This window comes from Gigantopelta aegis, chromosome 14, assembly GCF_016097555.1.
Source record: "Gigantopelta aegis isolate Gae_Host chromosome 14, Gae_host_genome, whole genome shotgun sequence".
Classification (NCBI taxonomy): domain Eukaryota; kingdom Metazoa; phylum Mollusca; class Gastropoda; order Neomphalida; family Peltospiridae; genus Gigantopelta; species Gigantopelta aegis.
This window is the reverse complement of record NC_054712.1, coordinates 57,391,288-57,410,712: the sequence shown is the minus strand read 5'-3', so window position 1 is coordinate 57,410,712 and position 19,425 is coordinate 57,391,288. Positions and strand designations below refer to the sequence as shown.

General features: G+C 39.0%; 1 protein-coding gene across 1 annotated transcript in view; it reads right to left on the bottom strand.

Annotated features, from left to right (window-relative positions):
• Nucleotides 1–15,577, bottom strand: part of LOC121388190 (ranBP-type and C3HC4-type zinc finger-containing protein 1-like) — a 35,111-nt gene extending 19,534 nt beyond the window's left edge. Inside the window, exons 1-7 of the mRNA XM_041519458.1 lie at nt 15,237–15,577; nt 13,422–13,709; nt 10,346–10,439; nt 7,106–7,295; nt 4,694–4,732; nt 1,196–1,455; nt 26–199 (exon numbers count right to left, since the gene is read on the bottom strand). Of these exons, the coding sequence (XP_041375392.1) occupies nt 26–199; nt 1,196–1,455; nt 4,694–4,732; nt 7,106–7,295; nt 10,346–10,439; nt 13,422–13,678 (1,014 nt within the window). The 5' untranslated portion in view covers nt 13,679–13,709; nt 15,237–15,577. The remainder of the gene's footprint in view (nt 1–25; nt 200–1,195; nt 1,456–4,693; nt 4,733–7,105; nt 7,296–10,345; nt 10,440–13,421; nt 13,710–15,236) is intronic.
• Nucleotides 15,578–19,425: the final 3,848 nt, after the last annotated feature.

The window sequence follows — 19,425 nt, the reverse complement described above, 5'->3', positions numbered from 1 at the left end:
AACAAACGAATGTTTAAAGACCAACCTCTTGAACTAGTCGCTCTGTCTCCTGTGTTTGAGCGATCCACCGCCGCTCCTCCTCAGACAGAACGTAGCCCTCCGGTACTTTATAATCAGCTGGACGTTCGGACCCACACATCTCGCAGCCTGGCCGCGTCGGCTTGTTTACTAATGTACAGGCCGAGCACTGCCACCCCACCTGGTGAATGAAATAATTTAATAATTTTATTTTATTTTTTAATAGGAACAGATATACAGTTACTTAACAGCGTAGTTTATACATGTAGTATGAACACAGACACAGACAAAGACACAAGAGAGATTTTAACACACGCATAATGTTTAAGCTGGACGCCAGAAATTGATAGCAATTTTGCGAATTTGATAAAAAAAATTGTAGCCAAATTCAAGTAACATTTAGCTAAACAATTATTAATAAAAACATACACACGACACAATGTTTTCGAATTAGCTTATTGGTGAATTGGTGATGACATACATTCGCCAGATTCATTATGTTATGACATCACCTCACAAAATTACGTTATTAGTTGTGCACGTCAAATCATTATGACACATGTGGGTCATACTGGTTATATTTCCCTGAATATCTTGAACTATGTGGATAATAAATGTACATACATACACAGTTAAAAGATGACAGAAGCTGACAGATTGGGAAAACAAATATCTTGATGGATTTACAAGGTGAGAAAGATTGGGAAAACAAATATCTTGATGGATTTACAAGGTGAGAAAGATTGGGAAAACAAATATCTTGATGGGTTTACAAGGTGAGAAAGATTGGGAAAACAAATATCTTGATGGGTTTACAAGGTGAGAAAGATTGGGAAAACAAATATCTTGATGGGTTTACAAGGTGAGAAAGATTGGGAAAACAAATATCTTGATGGGTTTACAAGGTGAGAAAGATTGGGAAAACAAATATCTTGATGGGTTTACAAGGTGAGAAAGATTGGGAAAACAAATATCTTGATGGATTTACAAGGTGAGAAAGATTGGGAAAACAAATATCTTGATGGATTTACAAGGTGAGAAAGATTGGGAAAACAAATATCTTGATGGATTTACAAGGTGAGAAAGTAATGGGGCCAGGCAATAAATAAATTAAATAATTGAAAAAAGTATTTTAAAAAACCTGTAATTAAAAAATAAAGTAAAAAGTAAAACGTACTTGCTGTTGATTGGCTTGTGGCGGGGGTGCTGTCAACAGGTGTGGCACCTCCTCTCCACCTGCCACCTCGACGACAGGTTCGACATGTGCCTCACTGCTACCACTCATGAGTCCACTGGGAAGATTTCCGCTGTTTCTCGGTGTCGTAGGTTTAGAATCCCATGCACTATAGCCTTCTCCCATTCCATCTGCGCCTGCAGGGGTCTGACGGAAATTTGTTGGCATCGTATGCATCATTGGGTTTTTCATTGTCATGTAATCTGAAGTTCATAACAAGAATTCCACGATATTAAATGTCTCGCATACCATAAATGTATTTCACTGTAGCTGACAGATGCATCTGTAGATGTTCATATCTCAATCAATGTTAAAAAAGAAGAAGAAAAAAAAATAGTTTTTAAAATTAAATAAAAAATTAAATTAAAATGTTAATTTTTTATTTTTTTTATTTCATATTCGTTGAGATGAACATCAATCGATGCAACTACAAACCAAGTTTCACTGATGTAGGACTTATTGTTTCAAGTTTCTGAGAAATGGAGCTACCACAAAATGCCAGTGTTTAACAGTTACCGGTTAAGCTAAATGCAAGAGTTGACACTGTCACAGACATCATAAAATTAATACCTACATTTGACTTTTTAATTCATAAAAAGGCAAGACAGTAAAGAAAGGAATGTTTTATGTAATGTGAAAAAAAGCTGATTCAAAGAAAAGGAAAATGTCAGTTATTTTAATTATAAAAATGTCATGTTTCATATTTTAAAGTGTGGATCAAGCACTGTTCTGATTACACATCCAGCGTTTTAGGCAGTGTAAGAGATTAAAAATTTGGGGCAGTATTCCAGTTGGATACTAACATTTCAAAATCTGGTATCCCACCTGAGAATTTAGTATCTCACTTAAATGAAATCCATAAATAACATCGTAACAAATTTGGACGACATTGTTCTCGTTCCCAGTCTATTGCTACACCGCAATCTAAATTTCGGAATTCGTGAATCAATCAAACAGAATCGGCAAAAAGATTTGCTGCATCTATTTTTGAGTAATACTGACATAAATTAATATCTAGCAGTAATCTACAAGTGTTTCCGACATTACTAATGATAAACCTACCTGTATCAATTTTCTGCAGATATGGAATCACCATCTCAAATAAAATTTGAAGGGAGGAAACATCCAACAAAAACCATAGTGGTTCCTAGTCTGTTGCTACGCTGCTATTGCTCCAGTGTAACATTAGACTAGGTATGGGTTGGGGGATATATTGTTATAGCATAGCATTAGACTGGGTACGAGCTCGAAATTTGTTTCAACAAAAATTAAAAAAGCAGTGTGACGGAACATGCTCTTAATTTTGTTTTCGCCAGTGGCGATATTAATTGTGTTAGAGGGCCGTGTGCAGTCCAATAAGCACTTAAGCCCAGGTGGACAACTTGTTACGTGATACCTTTGCGCGACGGTCATCGAGCTTTTCTAATACACGCCCAGAGCAGGGGTGGAGGCCATGTGGCTAGTAGTTACGTAGTATCTCCGGTAGTGCTGTTTATGGCCAGGGGAGTGCTCGCGGATGGCGACAGCCAGTCTGACGATCAGAGAAAAAATATGGTGGCTGTGGAAAATCCACATGATACATGAGGTACCGCCTTGTAACCCCAGGCGATATTCGCTGTCTCTGAGAGTTTTGAATAAATAGCTAGGGTTTAGAGATATCTAGGAGAACCATAGGAAGGTATCCCGGGGGAACGTTGTCCGTTTGGACTTTGGTAAATATATTATTTCTGCTCTGTTGTATAACCTTGATGTGATTGATGTGACTTTTAATATTTTAATACTGTATTATACCAATATTATTTAGACAGTGTCTTCGGTCATCTGACGAAGTAAATCGTAGTCTTACTGTTCTATATTTATACGAGTATTTGGTAATATAAAGCTTAGCCAGTCATCCTAGAGGACCTAGGTAAACTGTAGGTTATTGTCTTTATTGTGATAGGTACCAGTATTAATTCTGTATTACAAGGTTATTGAATGAGTAGTTAGGGTTAACTGAAAATTAACCAGTTAGGAATAGTGTTGTAATTCCTTAATTAATTAAGTTCCCCTGGAAGCGTTTCTCTATTATCGCACGTGTGTGTGCTAGCGTTTCTCAATTATCACACGTGTGGGTGTTGTGTCACGGTGAAGTGATTAGCATATTGTGTAAACTAGACACCTAGAGATTAACTAATTAAGTGATCAGTTCTGGGTTGTTATTATTGTTGTTGTTAATTAACTACTGCGGCAGTACATTTGTCAGCGTAGGTTAATACAGATTCCAAAGTGTATTGTGTTTTTGTTGTGTTTTCTAGTGAACTAAACGTGCTATAATAATATATACTTTATATAAGATCTTATCTCTGATCATACCTAGAGACGAGCCACAGCGGGTATAACTGCCTGTTACAGAGAGATCTAATAGATATACAGTTAGGAGAGGTATTTGGACAATCGTGTTTTATTCAGTTACGGGTATTATAGAATCCCCGTGACAAGCAGGATTAAAAAAACAAACATTATATGGTATCCCGGTGGGATTCTGGGTTATTTAAGTGTGGTATCCAAAATTAAATTCTGGTATCCCTGGGATATCGGGGATACCGTTAATCTCGACCACTGGTTTTAGGTATTGCCAAATCTCAAAATGCAAATTGTAATTCAAGTCTAAGAATTGAAAATTTTCATGAACCATTTGTGGGTTACACAAAAACAAATTTAGATTACACATTCCAAATTTGCAGGACCATGTAAATGATGTTGTAAGCTTAATATGTCAATGAAAATGGGTTACACGAAGAGAGACTTACAATGGGAATGCGGGAACAATACAATTGTTTTCACAATTTCAAAGGTCTTTAATTGAATTTGGTGAATATAGTTACATTGTAACTTCATTTCAAAAGGCTCATTTGAGAATACATGCCATATTTTGTTGGCTGAGACAAATTAAATTTTTACAAGTTTTAAAATAAAACTCACTTAACTGTTAACAGAATTTTGTGTCCAGATTAAATCTTAAACAAATATTAATGGTTAGCGGTAAGTGAGATAGAAGTCAGGATAGTAGCCTTACACCTTCGCACTGAGATAAAACTCTCTCTTAAGTGGATCCGGTACTGTAATACAAACCCATTACCTACTATTTGTCAAAACTGAACACTGATAAAGGTTACTAATTAATAGTAACGTTTCGAATTTTAAGTAATACACAATTGTTTATTGTATGTTCTACCTATAAAGTGTTAAAACCAAGATGCACATAACAAAATAAATATAAAGTGAAACCCCTCTAAACCAGACACTCATGGGACTAAGTAAAACGTTCAGTTTAAAGAGGTATCTGGTTCAGAGAGGACATTTAAAAGGGACCGTGAGAATGTCCGGTCTTTAAGAAATTCCCGTTTATTGAGGGTCCAGTTTTGAGAGGGTCTAACTGTGTACACCATTAATACATACCTCCACTTTGCATTTCACTAGGATATGGTATGCCATTCACTGAAAATAGACAATATAATAAATACAATTTTGCAACCATTCTGGACAAACAATTAAATGAGAAATACTAGGAGATGGCTATAGGCTTATACATGTAGAACAGTAAAAATCTACACTTTTGCAAAGTCTCTGGAATTTTACTTCATGGGCCTAATTCACTAAATTATCACAACTTTGCACCATTGCATTGCAGTGCAAAAAATCTTGCAACGACGATGTGATGTTCCTCAAGACAGCTAAAGAAAGCTTTGTGAACTAGGTCCCATGCTTTTTATGTGAGTGAGACATTAATTATTAAAGTTTAAATTTCACTCTTAGACTTTCAACTTTTATAAGCACAGAGAGAAATGTTTTATTTAACAATGCACTCATCACATTTTATGTACGGTTATATGGCGTCAGACATATGGTTACGGACCACACAGATTTCGATTAGCAGCAAGGGTTCTTTTATATGCACCATCCCACAGACAGGGTAGTATACACTTCATGACACCACAAAGGTTTATAGCTCAAGATTCTTGTTTTTAGACAATTGACAGCAATTACCAGAGCCTGTGATTATAAAAATTTAGGGCCGAATTTACGAAGCCTCTTTTTCTTAAACGCAGGCATTTAAACATTGTAAATGAATGTAGTCACATTTGGTAAATTCAGCCCATTAAATGCACACTCAAAGACTCGTAAAAATCAGTTTATTTTGACCGAGGTGTAATAAAGGGTAGTTACCAATATGATATGTATCCAGATACATGGGTTGAGATTTGATACTTATCACAAAACTTAAATCATCCCCATTCTAGTTATTGGGTGGTGTCAAATATTTTCGGCAATTATGGCTTTCATCATTAATGTAAATTATATCTTAATTACAATGTATTGCATAAGTTACACATTTTAGCAAACCCAACTTGTTTCTCACTGTCCTGATGTTTGTTTTTGCTCAACATTCATAGGAAAAACAAAAAAGGTGTGCAGCCCGGAAACAAGGTTCTATCATCACACCGCTAATTGTTTCTGAACTTCAATCAGTTTGAAGCAATGCAGCTCTTAAGTGTCAATCCCAATGCTGAATATAGGTTTCTTCCTATTATTCTAATCTCAAATCAGTTTGAAGCAATGCAGCTCTTAAGTGTCAATCCCAATGATGAATATAGGTTTCTTCCTATTATTCTAATCTCAAATCAGTTTGAAGCAATGCAGCACTTAAGTGTCAATCCCAATGCTGAATATAGGTTTCTTCCTATTATTCTAATCTCAAATCAGTTTGAAGCAATGCAGCTCTTAAGTGTCAATCCCAATGCTGAATATAGGTTTCTTCCTATTATTCTAATCTCAAATCAGTTTGAAGCAATGCAGCTCTTAAGTGTCAATCCCAATGCTGAATATAGGTTTCTTCCTATTATTCTAATCTCAAATCAGTTTGAAGCAATGCAGCTCTTAAGTGTCAATCCCAATGCTGAATATAGGTTTCTTCCTATTATTCTAATCTCAAATCAGTTTGAAGCAATGCAGCTCTTAAGTGTCAATCCCAATGCTGAATATAGGTTTCTTCCTATTATTCTAATCTCAAATCAGTTTGAAGCAATGCAGCTCTTAAGTGTCAATCCCAATGCTGAATATAGGTTTCTTCCTATTATTCTAATCTCAAATCAGTTTGAAGCAATGCAGCTCTTAAGTGTCAATCCCAATGCTGAATATAGGTTTCTTCCTATTATTCTAATCTCAAATCAGTTTGAAGCAATGCAGCTCTTAAGTGTCAATCCCAATGCTGAATATAGGTTTCTTCCTATTATTCTAATCTCAAATCAGTTTGAAGCAATGCAGCTCTTAAGTGTCAATCCCAATGCTGAATATAGGTTTCTTCCTATTATTCTAATCTCAAATCAGTTTGAAGCAATGCAGCTCTTAAGTGTCAATCCCAATGATGAATATAGGTTTCTTCCTATTATTCTAATCTCAAATTGGGCTGGACGTAGCCCAGTAGCAAGTAAAACACTTGTGCGATGCATGGTCGGTCTGGGATCGATCCCCATCTGTGGGCCCATTGGGCTATTTTTCATTCCAACCAGTGCATCACGACTAGTAATTCAAAGGTCATGGTATGTGCTATCCTGTCTGTGATATGGGGTATATCAAAGATCCCTTGCTACTAATGGTAAAATGTGTCAGGTTTCCTCTCTAAAGACTATATGTTAAAATTACCAAATGTTTGACATTCAATACCCACTGATTTAACAAATCAATGTGCTATAATGATGTCATTAAACAAAACAAAGTTCAACTTTGTATTCTTAAACAGAAAAATAAATGTATGCAACAATTATGTGTGTGGTACTATCAATTATGAAAAATAGAATAGATTTTACACACAAGCATCATTTCTGTTCCTTTCATGCTTTTCGTGGTCAAGATGCACCGACTTGGCAGTTATCATGTAGAGGTATGCAGTGCAGCCTTGACATTTGACCTGATAATGTTGTAAGGTCCTGTGATCCTCGCAGACACGAAGACTAATTATCCACCGCTGGACTTCAATGGGGAAGTCGTAGTCAATCATCATCTACAAATTTAATCAAAACAAAAAATGAAAGAGAGAAAACTTAAGATTGTTTTTGCTTTCAGGAATACTTAACCCAACCTCATACAATGGCATATTCCCCCTAGGGATAGCAGTCTGGGTTAAACATCCCAACAGCCAATGGGATGGCTTAAAATCTTCCAATGAGTCGTCCACTTCCTGTTCCGGTCACACGACTGAAACTTCCTTCTTTCTCCTTTGCTGTTACAGTTTGGATGTCTTTTCTTTGCTCCACTGTAGAAGGTCAGGTTAAGCAAAAAAGAAATTTGAAAAGTCATGTAAAATGGATCATGAATGAGATTTTCTAATTTTTATCTGATTTCACTTCTTTCTTTCTTTTCATTACCTGAAGTTTTTTAACGTATTATCAGGCCATATGATTTCAAATTTCATGAAAAACACTTTTTCAATTCCGTGCCTTGTGATCATGGGAACCCATTGAAAACCGTTTATTATTTTTGTTGAATAGTCATACTCGATATAATAATCAAGTTTACCAACACGCTACCGACACAGTACCGGAAACGTTTGTTTGCGTGAAATCTGCAGTCCTGTAAACTAATGTTCACAAAGATTGAATTTGCTCCAAAATGCTGAAAAATGAACTAATTTACAGAGACTGTCTGGAGTTTGCTGCCATTGCAAGAAGCTTCCTATACTAATAAAATCTTTTAAAGGGACACACCCTAGTTACGTTTATTTGTTAACTATTACGGCGTTGTTTTTCGCTATTAAACCCCATTTTTCACAAATAAAATTGCACTTTACTTACATTTTATTATTTAGAATACACATTTCCATTCACCTGAAGTACTTTTTTTTTGGTAATCCTGATGTTTGTAAAACCACGAAATGCATTTTTTTGCATTTTTTCACAAAACGTGTTGTCGAGAAAAAACCGTTAAGCAAGCGAGGTCCAATCTATTTTTAATGTCACAGACGTTGGTATATCACGTGACCGTTATCATTTTGGTTTGGTTTGTTTCCGATTTGTTGTTATTGATTTGTGAGATTTTTCTTCACAGTTCGTGAACATTTTCAGTAACAATAAAGTTCAGACAAGTAAGTGTCTCAATACAAAACGTTACAAACCCTTAAAACCAATAATTTTGCTAAGTCTTACGATATCTGGAGAGGGGATACAACCAGGACAGAACAGTTGGAACATGTCCAGGAGAGGTGAAACGAACGCACCCCAAGTCTGTGAAATTTGTCGTGACGTAGGCATTGTTGTGCTTCTACCGGTGACATCAGAATACTAACTTTCAAAATTATTTCAAGCAATTGGGACATGGGAATTCCCATGGTATTTATTGATATAAAACCTGCTTTTTCACTCCATTTGATAAAAACGTGATCTAAGTGTGTTACAGGTTTGTAGATTAACCAAATTATAATTTATTTTCGCTGGATGGAACTAGGGTGTGCGGCTTTAACACTTAAAATTACATTCTAAACATAGTTTCTTATTTTAAATATTAGGTTGTATATATTCAATGTGTCTTTGGTTTGTCCTAATTTTGTGAAGTAGCCCAAACTGAAAATAAAGAAAGACTTCCCTCTGCTACCATATAGGCTCTTGCCATAATAGCCGTAAAAAGTAATCTTTTGTATGCACTTTACCATAGGGAGGACAGTACATACCACAGACTTTGATGTACCAGTTGCAGGGCAATGACTGGACTGATTCTCTCAAAGGCGATCAACCATACAACTCACTGCTCCTAATGCGAGAGCTCTACGACAGAGCTACAACCCAGGGCCCAATTTCACTAAACTTCATAAGCCTAGTTTTGTACTTAAACATAAACCTCAGGGGTGGAAAATTATTTTATAAATGTACTTGTCCTCGGGCAAGTAAAAACTATAAATGTACTTGCCCTGAATTATACAATACTTGCCCAGATTTTTTATGTGATGAATGTTGAATTTTTAAGCGAATAACAAGAAACTTTTCTGATTTTTATTTGTTTACTTTAATCCACTGGTTTTGTTAAAGTTTCTGGTCCACCTTCAGCCGTATCAGATTCTAAAGACAGGATATGGCGTGTACCCTGGGCACTTTGAATCCGGCTAGGCCATTCCCTGATAGCAACTCTAGGGCAGAAATCTCTCAGTGTCTTGGGTCCATGTGCCATTACTGGCAGAGTATTTTCAAGTGTCTCTTGGTTTAGAACAGTCCTGTGGTTTGTCTTGACTAAGTTCATACTGGAGAACGTTCTCTCGCATATAGCTGTGCACGGGCTCATTACGAACATCAGCTCAACTAATTTGCAGATTTTTTGCATTAACGCTCGGGAATTTACAGCAAACAGAACATGTCATGACGTTAGCCTCGTGATCGTAAATGACCCACGGAAACTGTTCCTTCCAACTCAGTACGAATTTACGTTTCCGATTTTTGTCATCATTTTTTTTTCTTTGCTAATATTGTCTCATTTACCAAGGTCCCTTTTCTTTTTTCAATCGATTTTAACAAGGGAGACTACTCTAACACTATTGATAGGTGGTTGCACATAACTAATTAAAACATGTTATCGATCGTTCGTTGTTTTGTTGAGTAAGTTATTCACTTTACTAGTTAACAGTATTTTAAGTCATACATATAGGTGAGCCACAGAACTTTTCCTAGCTTAAGGTAAGTATTTATAAAAAATAAAAAATAAAAAAATAAAAAATTCCTTACTTGCCCACGGGCAAGCTGGCGTACCAATATTTGTTGCCCGACCATGAAATATTACTGTACACGGGAGTCGGGCAATGGTATTTTTCCACCCCTGAACCTACAACTAAACCACAATTCTTATTACTATTATAGTACAACAAATAGAGTATACATATTTCATTTTCTTTTGTCCTTAAAATGCCCCATCTTCTGTAATGATGTAATTTCCTGAGTGAAATAGATCCCAAACACGTGTAAATGTATGCCTTGTATAACTGCTAATCGCAGAAGTAAACGTAAGATGTTTTGTAAAATAGGCCCGAGATCTCATAACATGTATTATGAGTGTTATCTAACCAGAACCTACCCTTCTCTTAAGATCAAGTATAGTGTCACTAGGCTTCACGGTCAGATACACACAAGTCCCAGTTGACACCCGGTCTTCAATTATCACCTTCAGACTAAAACAAAACAAGAGAAATTGAGAAATAACAACACAAAAGAGATAAAAATTACTCAATTTAAAAATGTGTCATCTTGAAATATGATAATGAAAATAATTATTTCAAGAGTATTTTAAAATGTCCATCCATGAATAAAAAAAACACCTATCTGTTCCTGAGCCAAATTACATATCATGAGTCATGACCAGTTTTTGTATTCATAATGGATGGTTATTTCTTATTCCAGCCAGTGCACCACATATAGTAAATTAAAGGCAGTGGCATATGCTATCCCTTGCTACTAATTAAAAAATGTAGCGGGTTTCCTCTCTAAGACTATATGTCAACATTACCAAATGTTTGACATCCCAATATAGCTGATGATGATTAATAAATCAATGAGCTCTAGTGATGTTGTTAAACATAACGAACTGACTTTTGCAGCAAATAAACATGATTGAAAGATTATTTTGCTGTATGTAGACATATTTCAAATGTATAAATGTTATACACCAGCAGATAATGTGCACCAGGTGTACACATTTTGTCATCTTTGAGGAGCTTTACCGACAGCACAAAAGTGCCATAGACTTGAAATAGGAATTCACCTGTTAAACCCACTGAACAATTGCAGGACAAGTTTTAAGAGAAGAATGTGCATTCAATTATCTCGAGATTCTGTTATATTTCAATTCCATAATGTTCTAAAAGTTAAACTTTGTTTTGTTCAATGACACCACTAGAGCACATCGGCTATTGAATGTCAAACGTTTGGTCATTTTGACAATCTTAAAAAAAGAAACCTGCTACATTTTTCCATTAGTAATAAGGGATCTTTTATACGCACCATCTCAAAGACAGGATAGTAAACACCACGGCTTTTGATAAACTAGTCGTGGTGCACTGGATGGAACACAATGGGTCCACTGACGGGGATCGATCCCAGACCGACCATGCATCAAGCAAGCACTTTACAATTGGGCTACGCCCTCCCCCTATAATGTTCTAAAATACATCTCACACATGTAGGCCCTAACGTTTCAAACACTGTCCAAACTCTCCCAGCAGGCCATTATGTTCTAAAATACATCTCACACATGTAGGCCCTAACGTTTCACACACTGTCCAAACTCTCCCAGCAGGCCATAATGTTCTAAAATACATCTCACACATGTAGGCCCTGACGTTTCACACACTGTCCAAACTCTCCCAGCAGGCCATTATGTTCTAAAATACATTTCACACATGTAGGCCCTAACGTTTCACACACTGTCCAAATTCTCCCAGCAGGCCATAATGTTCTAAAATACATCTCACACATGTAGGCCCTGACGTTTCACACACTATCCAAACTCTCCCAGCAGGCCATTATGTTCTAAAATACATCTCACACATGTAGGCCCTAACGTTTCACACACTGTCCAAATTCTCCCAGCAGGCCATAATGTTCTAAAATACATCTCACACATGTAGGCCCTAACGTTTCACACACTGTCCAAACTCTCCCAGCAGGCCATAATGTTCTAAAATACATCTCACACATGTAGGCCCTGACGTTTCACACACTGTCCAAACTCTCCCAGCAGGCCATAATGTTCTAAAATACATCTCACACATGTAGGCCCTAACGTTTCACACACTGTCCAAACTCTCCCAGCAGGCCATAATGTTCTAAAATACATCTCACACATGTAGGCCCTAACGTTTCACACACTGTCCAAACTCTCCCAGCAGGCCATAATGTTCTAAAATACATCTCACACATGTAGGCCCTGACGTTTCACACACTGTCCAAACTCTCCCAGCAGGCCATTATGTTCTAAAATACATCTCACACATGTAGGCCCTAACGTTTCACACACTGTCCAAATTCTCCCAGCAGGCCATAATGTTCTAAAATACATCTCACACATGTAGGCCCTGACGTTTCACACACTGTCCAAACTCTCCCAACAGGCCATAATGTTCTAAAATACATCTCACACATGTAGGCCCTGACGTTTCACACACTGTCCAAACTCTCCCAGCAGGCCATAATGTTCTAAAATACATCTCACACATGTAGGCCCTAACGTTTCACACACTGTCCAAACTCTCCCAGCAGGCCATAATGTTCTAAAATACATCTCACACATGTAGGCCCTGACGTTTCACACACTGTCCAAACTCTCCCAACAGGCCATAATGTTCTAAAATACATCTCACACATGTAGGCCCTGACGTTTCACACACTGTCCAAACTCTCCCAGCAGGCCATAATGTTCTAAAATACATCTCACACATGTAGGCCCTAACGTTTCACACACTGTCCAAACTCTCCCAGCAGGCCATTATGTTCTAAAATACATCTCACACATGTAGGCCCTAATGTTTCACACACTGTCCAAACTCTCCCAGCAGGCCATAATTGTTTTTCTTGGCAGGACATAATTCTTTGGACCTGCTATTCTAACAAACTAACAGCATTTTACTTCCTGTTTCGAACCCTTATATGGATGACATGGGATGGATGACAAAGATTGGACAGTTAAAGTCAAAGGTTGTTTTGTTTAATGACACCATTAGTACACACTGATTTATTAATCATCGGCTATTGGAGACATATCAAACACTTGGTAGTTTTGACATATAGTCCTGCTTAATTTTTCCATTAGTAGCAAGGGATCTTTTATTTGCATATATCCCACAGCCTTTGATACACCATTTGCAGTGCACTGGCTGAAACAAGAAATAGCATAATGGGCCCACTGACACGGATCGATCCCAGAGTGAGCAGATTAAATCTCCAAATTGTCTATTAAACATCAAAAATTGCAGGAATCCAGTAATTTTGTAACAAAATTGTTTTTAAAATTCGCAATTGGTGAATTTGGCATGTGCCAGAGCTAGTGCTGCAATGGGCTACATCCAGCTCCCGACTTGGACAGATGTCCACCTTACTTCACAGAACACACACATGTACAAGGGGAATACATTTGCCAACTGAATCACGACGATTACCTGAAGCTTTGTTCTTTCAACCGCATCTCATAAGTCTGCGCATCTATCTCTAGATTGACCTTGACCTTTTCCGTGGCCAGCTCCTCTGCAAACTGTTTGGCTTTGTCCAAGTCACCAGCTTGTATTGCAGCTTCCAGCTTCTTGGAGGTTTCCTTCAGCTGTTCTACAGGTGCAGACCTGTTGCCTCTCAGTGTTGCCCTGCCAGTCATCCCAATGGACTGACTCGTATTCATCAGTGGTGGATGTACAGAGGCCATTGTGTGAACTTATACAAGTTCCTTACAAAATCTATTTAAAAAAAATTAAATTAAAGTTTTAAAATCACAAAAAGTATTTTAACAATATATTAAAATAGCTTTTATGTTCCTATTTACTGTAAAAACAACAAAAACACCATTAAATCACAATAAAATCTGAAAGAATGTTTTAACAAAGTATAAATCTATCGCTTTTTTTATTGATTATATGTGTAGCCTTTTTTTTTTTTATTAATTCAAAAAAAATCCGAAAGAATATTAAATAAAGTATCAAATTATTGCTTTTTAAAATTATTTACCAGGTAGCCATTTGTCAGTTAAAAGTTAAAAGTTTAGCCTTGTTGGTGTGGCACATATGAAGTCATGTGACATGCATCAAATGTTAATTCATCTTCCTCCATTTTAACATAATGTCTAGATACAAGTCAAGTGAACTCGATTTTGGTAATTTTAAGGAATAAATAAAAATGACATGGTAAAATTAATGGCTTTAAAAGTTTTGCATTAAGATATATTTACTTGTTTAAACTTTATTGTTAATAAAAATGCTTTCAAATTATATGAAGAAAAACCTCAAAAATGAACGTCAACAAATTCAATGTTGATTGCATCAACCATGCAGGGCAGAAAAGACAACAGAATTAAAAGCCTAAAGCAAATGGTGATGATTAGTGCAGGGCATACATTAAGTATATACTTTTAATGTGCAAGGCAAGTTGCTAAATTCCTTCTATTTAGCAAATTTAAAATGGCAGGGAAAGCAGTCATCGAAATAAGTCGAGAACGGTCATCCAGGTTACCGGGAGGTTACCACATGTAAGAAAAGTCGAGAATGGTGTTTCGTTCTTGACACAAGTTTCACCGAACAGTAGTTTTGTTTCCGAACGTAAATCAGGCAAAGCATTCCGGACTTCCGCATTTCCGATACAATTTCAGAACAACCGCATTTTAGCAGCATCAACTAGATGTGTGCCGAGTAGTTTGCAAGAACAATTAATTTAAACACAGAAGTACTGGAATACAGTCTATATAGTTGTGGTAACCTATAGGTTACCAGGCTATATTTTGTGGTAACCTGTAAATGGGTTACCAGACACAATGCTTATTTTGATGCCTGGGAAAGTTTTTAATGATGTAGTTGGAAGATTTATTTTGTTAATAATGATGCAAGTACTTCAATCAGGATTTAGTGAGTATGGTATGTTATACATTGTTGCACTATTTCGGTTGAGAAACAGTTGAAACAAGTTTTTCAGGTCAGGTCATAGGGTTTTACATGCACATTCAGAACAAGCTGTTGTAACGCACGCCACAAGTTTTTAACAGCTACTAAGCTAGCAGCTATATATTATATAGCCTATTATAGGGTAGGCCTAATGTAACACTATCCAGACAACGTCACCATAGCCTTTAATTTTGTAAATTCATTTTTAAAATAATAGATAAATGACATTAAAGAGTTAGAAAATAACAATATTATACAGATAATATGACCTTAAAATGTTTGGTCTGTGACGTGACAGAGTGACTGTGCAACTTCAAGAACTTGAACATTTACCTGGATTGCTCAAGCAGCTTTGTAATCCTCCATTATCTGACATTCATTTGTTAGTACATATTTGTCTTAGTAATCCAGAATAAAAAAAAAATTAATCATCAAAACAGAAACTAAAACCAGGAAGTTATGACGAAGTGAATCATGTTTATGACGAATAGCACTAACTTAATTATGTTCAGCCAGCTATTTTTCGCTAAGGTCTCATTACACAGATCACTTCCGGGTGAGAGTTCATTCATCACGTTATGCACTTTATTGTAGAGGACAGCGCGTAGTACGCAGCGTACCGCAGACGTTGATGTACCAGTTGCAGGACAATGACTGGATTGATTCTATCGAAGGCGATCAACCACACAACTCACTGCTCCTGATGCGAGAGCTCTACGACAGAGCTATAACCCAGGGGCACACGAGTGAACAAAAATCAACATAAACTGGCTTGAGTAAAATGTAGTGCAGTATATGGTGGGGGGGGGGGGGGCCTATTGGGGAGACAACCCATATACTATGTATCATTTTATAAAATTTAATACAGTAAAAGAAAGAAAAAAGGTTTGATTCGGGGGATTTCCCGTGCCCCCCTCCACTACGCCATTGATGTAGTGGTCATTTGATTTAGCTATTTATCAATGAAACTGCATTCCAACCGTTCTCCCGAGTCTGACGCTGAGAGAGCTAGAAGACATAAAGACACATTTAGACAGTTAATATCACCGCTCCGTCACATTTTAATCACTAATACACACACCACAGGAAGAAACTCGTCAGCTAATACATATTTAACGGAACATTATATTGAAAGGGTGTGCTGTCAGCTTTCTTCCTGTAGTGTGTGTGTGTGTGTGTGTGTGTGTGTGTGTGTGTGTGTGTGTGTATTAGTGTAGGCCTATATGCGAATTTTTTTTTTCGAAAATCAATGGCGTAGCCAGCATGAGAAAGACGAGGCAATTTCCCCAGATTTATTTTATTTTTCCCATGACAGAGGGTCTAGACAGTGGCGAGCGAAGTTTATTGGGGGTCGGTGCAGATATTGAAAACAAAAAAGAAAAGGGACTTAAGCAGGGAGGGGAGGGGGGGGGGGGTCGATCCTCATAACCCTCTCATTGGTAGGTGTAAATTTCAGACCGTTTTCCAAAATCCTTTTTTCTGTATCCTGAAGTTTTCAATGAGACACGTTGATTATTTTTATCCCCGCCCACTTGTGGGTGATGTTTCTTCTAATGCAACCCTAAATGTCAAAATTGCCAAATGTTTGACATCTAATAACCGATGATTAATAAATCAATGTGCTCTAATGGTGTCGTTAAACAAAAAAGCTTTACAATGTCTGTTCTGGGCTTCTGCTGTGTTTTCCTCTCAATTTGTTTTTGTGATCTGCTCTCCGCGTTCTCCGGATCTTTTCCGTGAAACTGATCTTTGGTCTGGATTCAACGCTGTTGTTTAATGGCACCACTCGAGCCAATCTAATTAAAATTAGCTCCACTATTACATGTGGATCTAACACCAGCCAGTTGGAGCTCATGTCCACCAATCAAAACCTTACTTGCAGAATCCTGCCAGTGATTTAAAACTAACAACACTGCGTAGTCCCCAATGTCCAGGTAACATTTCGTCTGTAAATAACGGGCAACGGGCAACTGTATTTACGTGCCCCTATCCACAGAGGTTCGGGCACGCCCACTACGGATTTAGCCTCTGACTTCGCCAGTGACTAACTCCGGAGCAGGGGGGGGGGGGGGGTAAGTTTGAGGTGGGCGGAATTTGGAAAAAAAGCCATTTAGTAAGCGCGGACCAAATAGCAGACACTTCGTAAACTTGAAGTAACACCGAGTGGGAGCCGTGTTCTGATTGGCTGAATTTCGATTCCTCGGTGAAGCCTGTTTTTTACCTAAGTCTACAAAGAGTAACTGCATACCAAAACATGTCTGGACTCTAAATTTTTAACCCAAAATAGTTAAGACTGCTCGGCCGAAAAGTTTTTAAGGTGATTTTGAGCAATTGAACGGGCGCCAAAATAAAATGCGTTAGACTACTTATAAAAAAATAAACATAAAATTTTTGAACTGCTTACAAAACATTTAAAGTCTAACTAGCCCAATAAAAGAGGTTACTCACGGAGGCAAAGGAGGTTGGTAGAGGGGATGTCGTCAAGGAGAGCTGATGAAGAGGGACGAATCCAGATGGTGGAGGGCTTGCCGGTATGTGGACTTGGCGATGTTCTCGGTGATTGGACGGTAGTCTTCCCCGGCAACGGTCTTGATGACGCGGTGGATGGTCGGGTTGTCCATTTCATCGAGAAGCATCCCTTGGTGGAAAAGTCCCCTCCGGCGGACAGTAAGGCAGATCCCTCTCCCATCTTTCATAGTAATCCTCCGCACCGAAAACTCTCCTTCCGTTAGCGGCAGAGGTTCGTAGGTATTCGGACCAGGTTCACAAAGGAGCCGACGGACATCCCCGATGTTGGTCTTGACCAGCCTTGAGTAGCGCGATGGTAGCTTGCCAGACTGTAATGTCCAAGGCTGGCCGATGGTCGAATCATCTATCGGCGGTGAAGTTGGTGTAGGCGGTTGAGTCGGCGGACTTGGCTTGTCTGGTTGGTCGCCTGGAGACACAACCGCCTTTCGTTTTCCAACGGCCACAAGACGGGCCTGGGTTTCTACAGCGCCACTCTTCCTGGGTGGGGGTGGCATCGCTGGAAACCCGGAGGCTGAAGGCTTCGGAGATATGGGGGGCGATTCCATCAGGGCCCGGTTAAGGTCCGTGTCCGGCTTCGCCACTGGCAAGTCAACATCTGGATCCAGCAGGGCTGTAACAGCTGGTCTCGCTGGTGTAGACTGGGGCTTGGGGCGTACAACGGAAGAAGTCGCCGCCGGTAGTTGAGCTACCGGTTTTGACCTCCCCCGGTCCGCCCCTGGCGCGTCCGTCTTCCTCCTCCTTCTCCTCCTAGGTGGCTTCCTCGCTGGTTCACCGTACACCAAGGTCACGGTTGCCCGTGGCCCGGTGTACGTGACGCGGTACTCCAATAACACTCCGTAAGAAGCAATGAATCCCCCCAGGTGGGGGGGTAGCTCGAGAGAGCAAGCGCACACGTCCTGCTTCATCTTAGCTCAAATCGGAATAACGGGCAACGGGCAACTGTATTTACGTGCCCCTATCCACAGAGGTTCAGGCACGCCCACTACGGATTTAGCCTCTGACTTCGCCAGTGACTAACTCCGGAGCAGGGGGGGGGGGGGGGGTAAGTTTGAGGTGGACGGAATTTGGAAAAAAGCCATTTAGTAAGCGCGGACCAAATAGCAGACACTTCATAAACTTGAAGTAACACCGAGTGGGAGCCGTGTTCTGATTGGCTGAATTTCGATTCCTCGGTGAAGCCTGTTTTTCACCTAAGTCTACAAAGAGTACTGCATACCAAAACATGTCTGGACTCTAAATTTTTAGCCAAAAATAGTTAAGACTGCTCGGCCGAAAAGTTTTTAAGGTGATTTTGAGCAATTGAACGGGCGCCAAAATAAAATGCGTTAGACTACTTATAAAAAAATAAACATAAGAATTTAGAACTAACTAGAACTAAAGTCTAACTAGCCCAATAAAAGAGGTTAGTACTCACGGAGGAAAGATTGACTAGGGGGAGGAGAGCCAAACCCTGGTGTCCAGATGGGGGATCAGCTGGTGTATATCCGGCTTCGCTAGCAGTCTAGTGATCACAGGATACTGTTTGTGGAACACCTTCTTCATCAGGCGATGAATCGATATGTTGTCCATCTCAGCAAACAGTAGAGCCTGGCTGTAGCGGTTGTCCAGATGATGGGTAATACTCACAGCCGACCTCCCATCCTTAAAGGTCACCGGGTGCATCTCGTATTCACCGTCTGCGTTCGGGATGTCCTCAAAGGTGCGGCAACGGGGCACTGCCAAGAGGTGCTTGGTGTCCAGGACATCAACAACAGCGCACTTGGAAAAGCGGCGATCCAGTTTCCCGTGCAGAGTCCAGGAGGCCATGGATTCACCTGACTCTGCCCCTTCTGGTGGTGGCGGAGGTTGTTTTGGTGGGGTTCTTGTAGTGGGAACAGTGGTCGCCACCTCTGCCTTGCGCTTCCCAACAGCTCCTTGGCGGTCCGGGATAGCCATTAGTGACACCGGTAGAATTGGTGACACGTCAATACTATCCATAGTATGACGAGGCGAA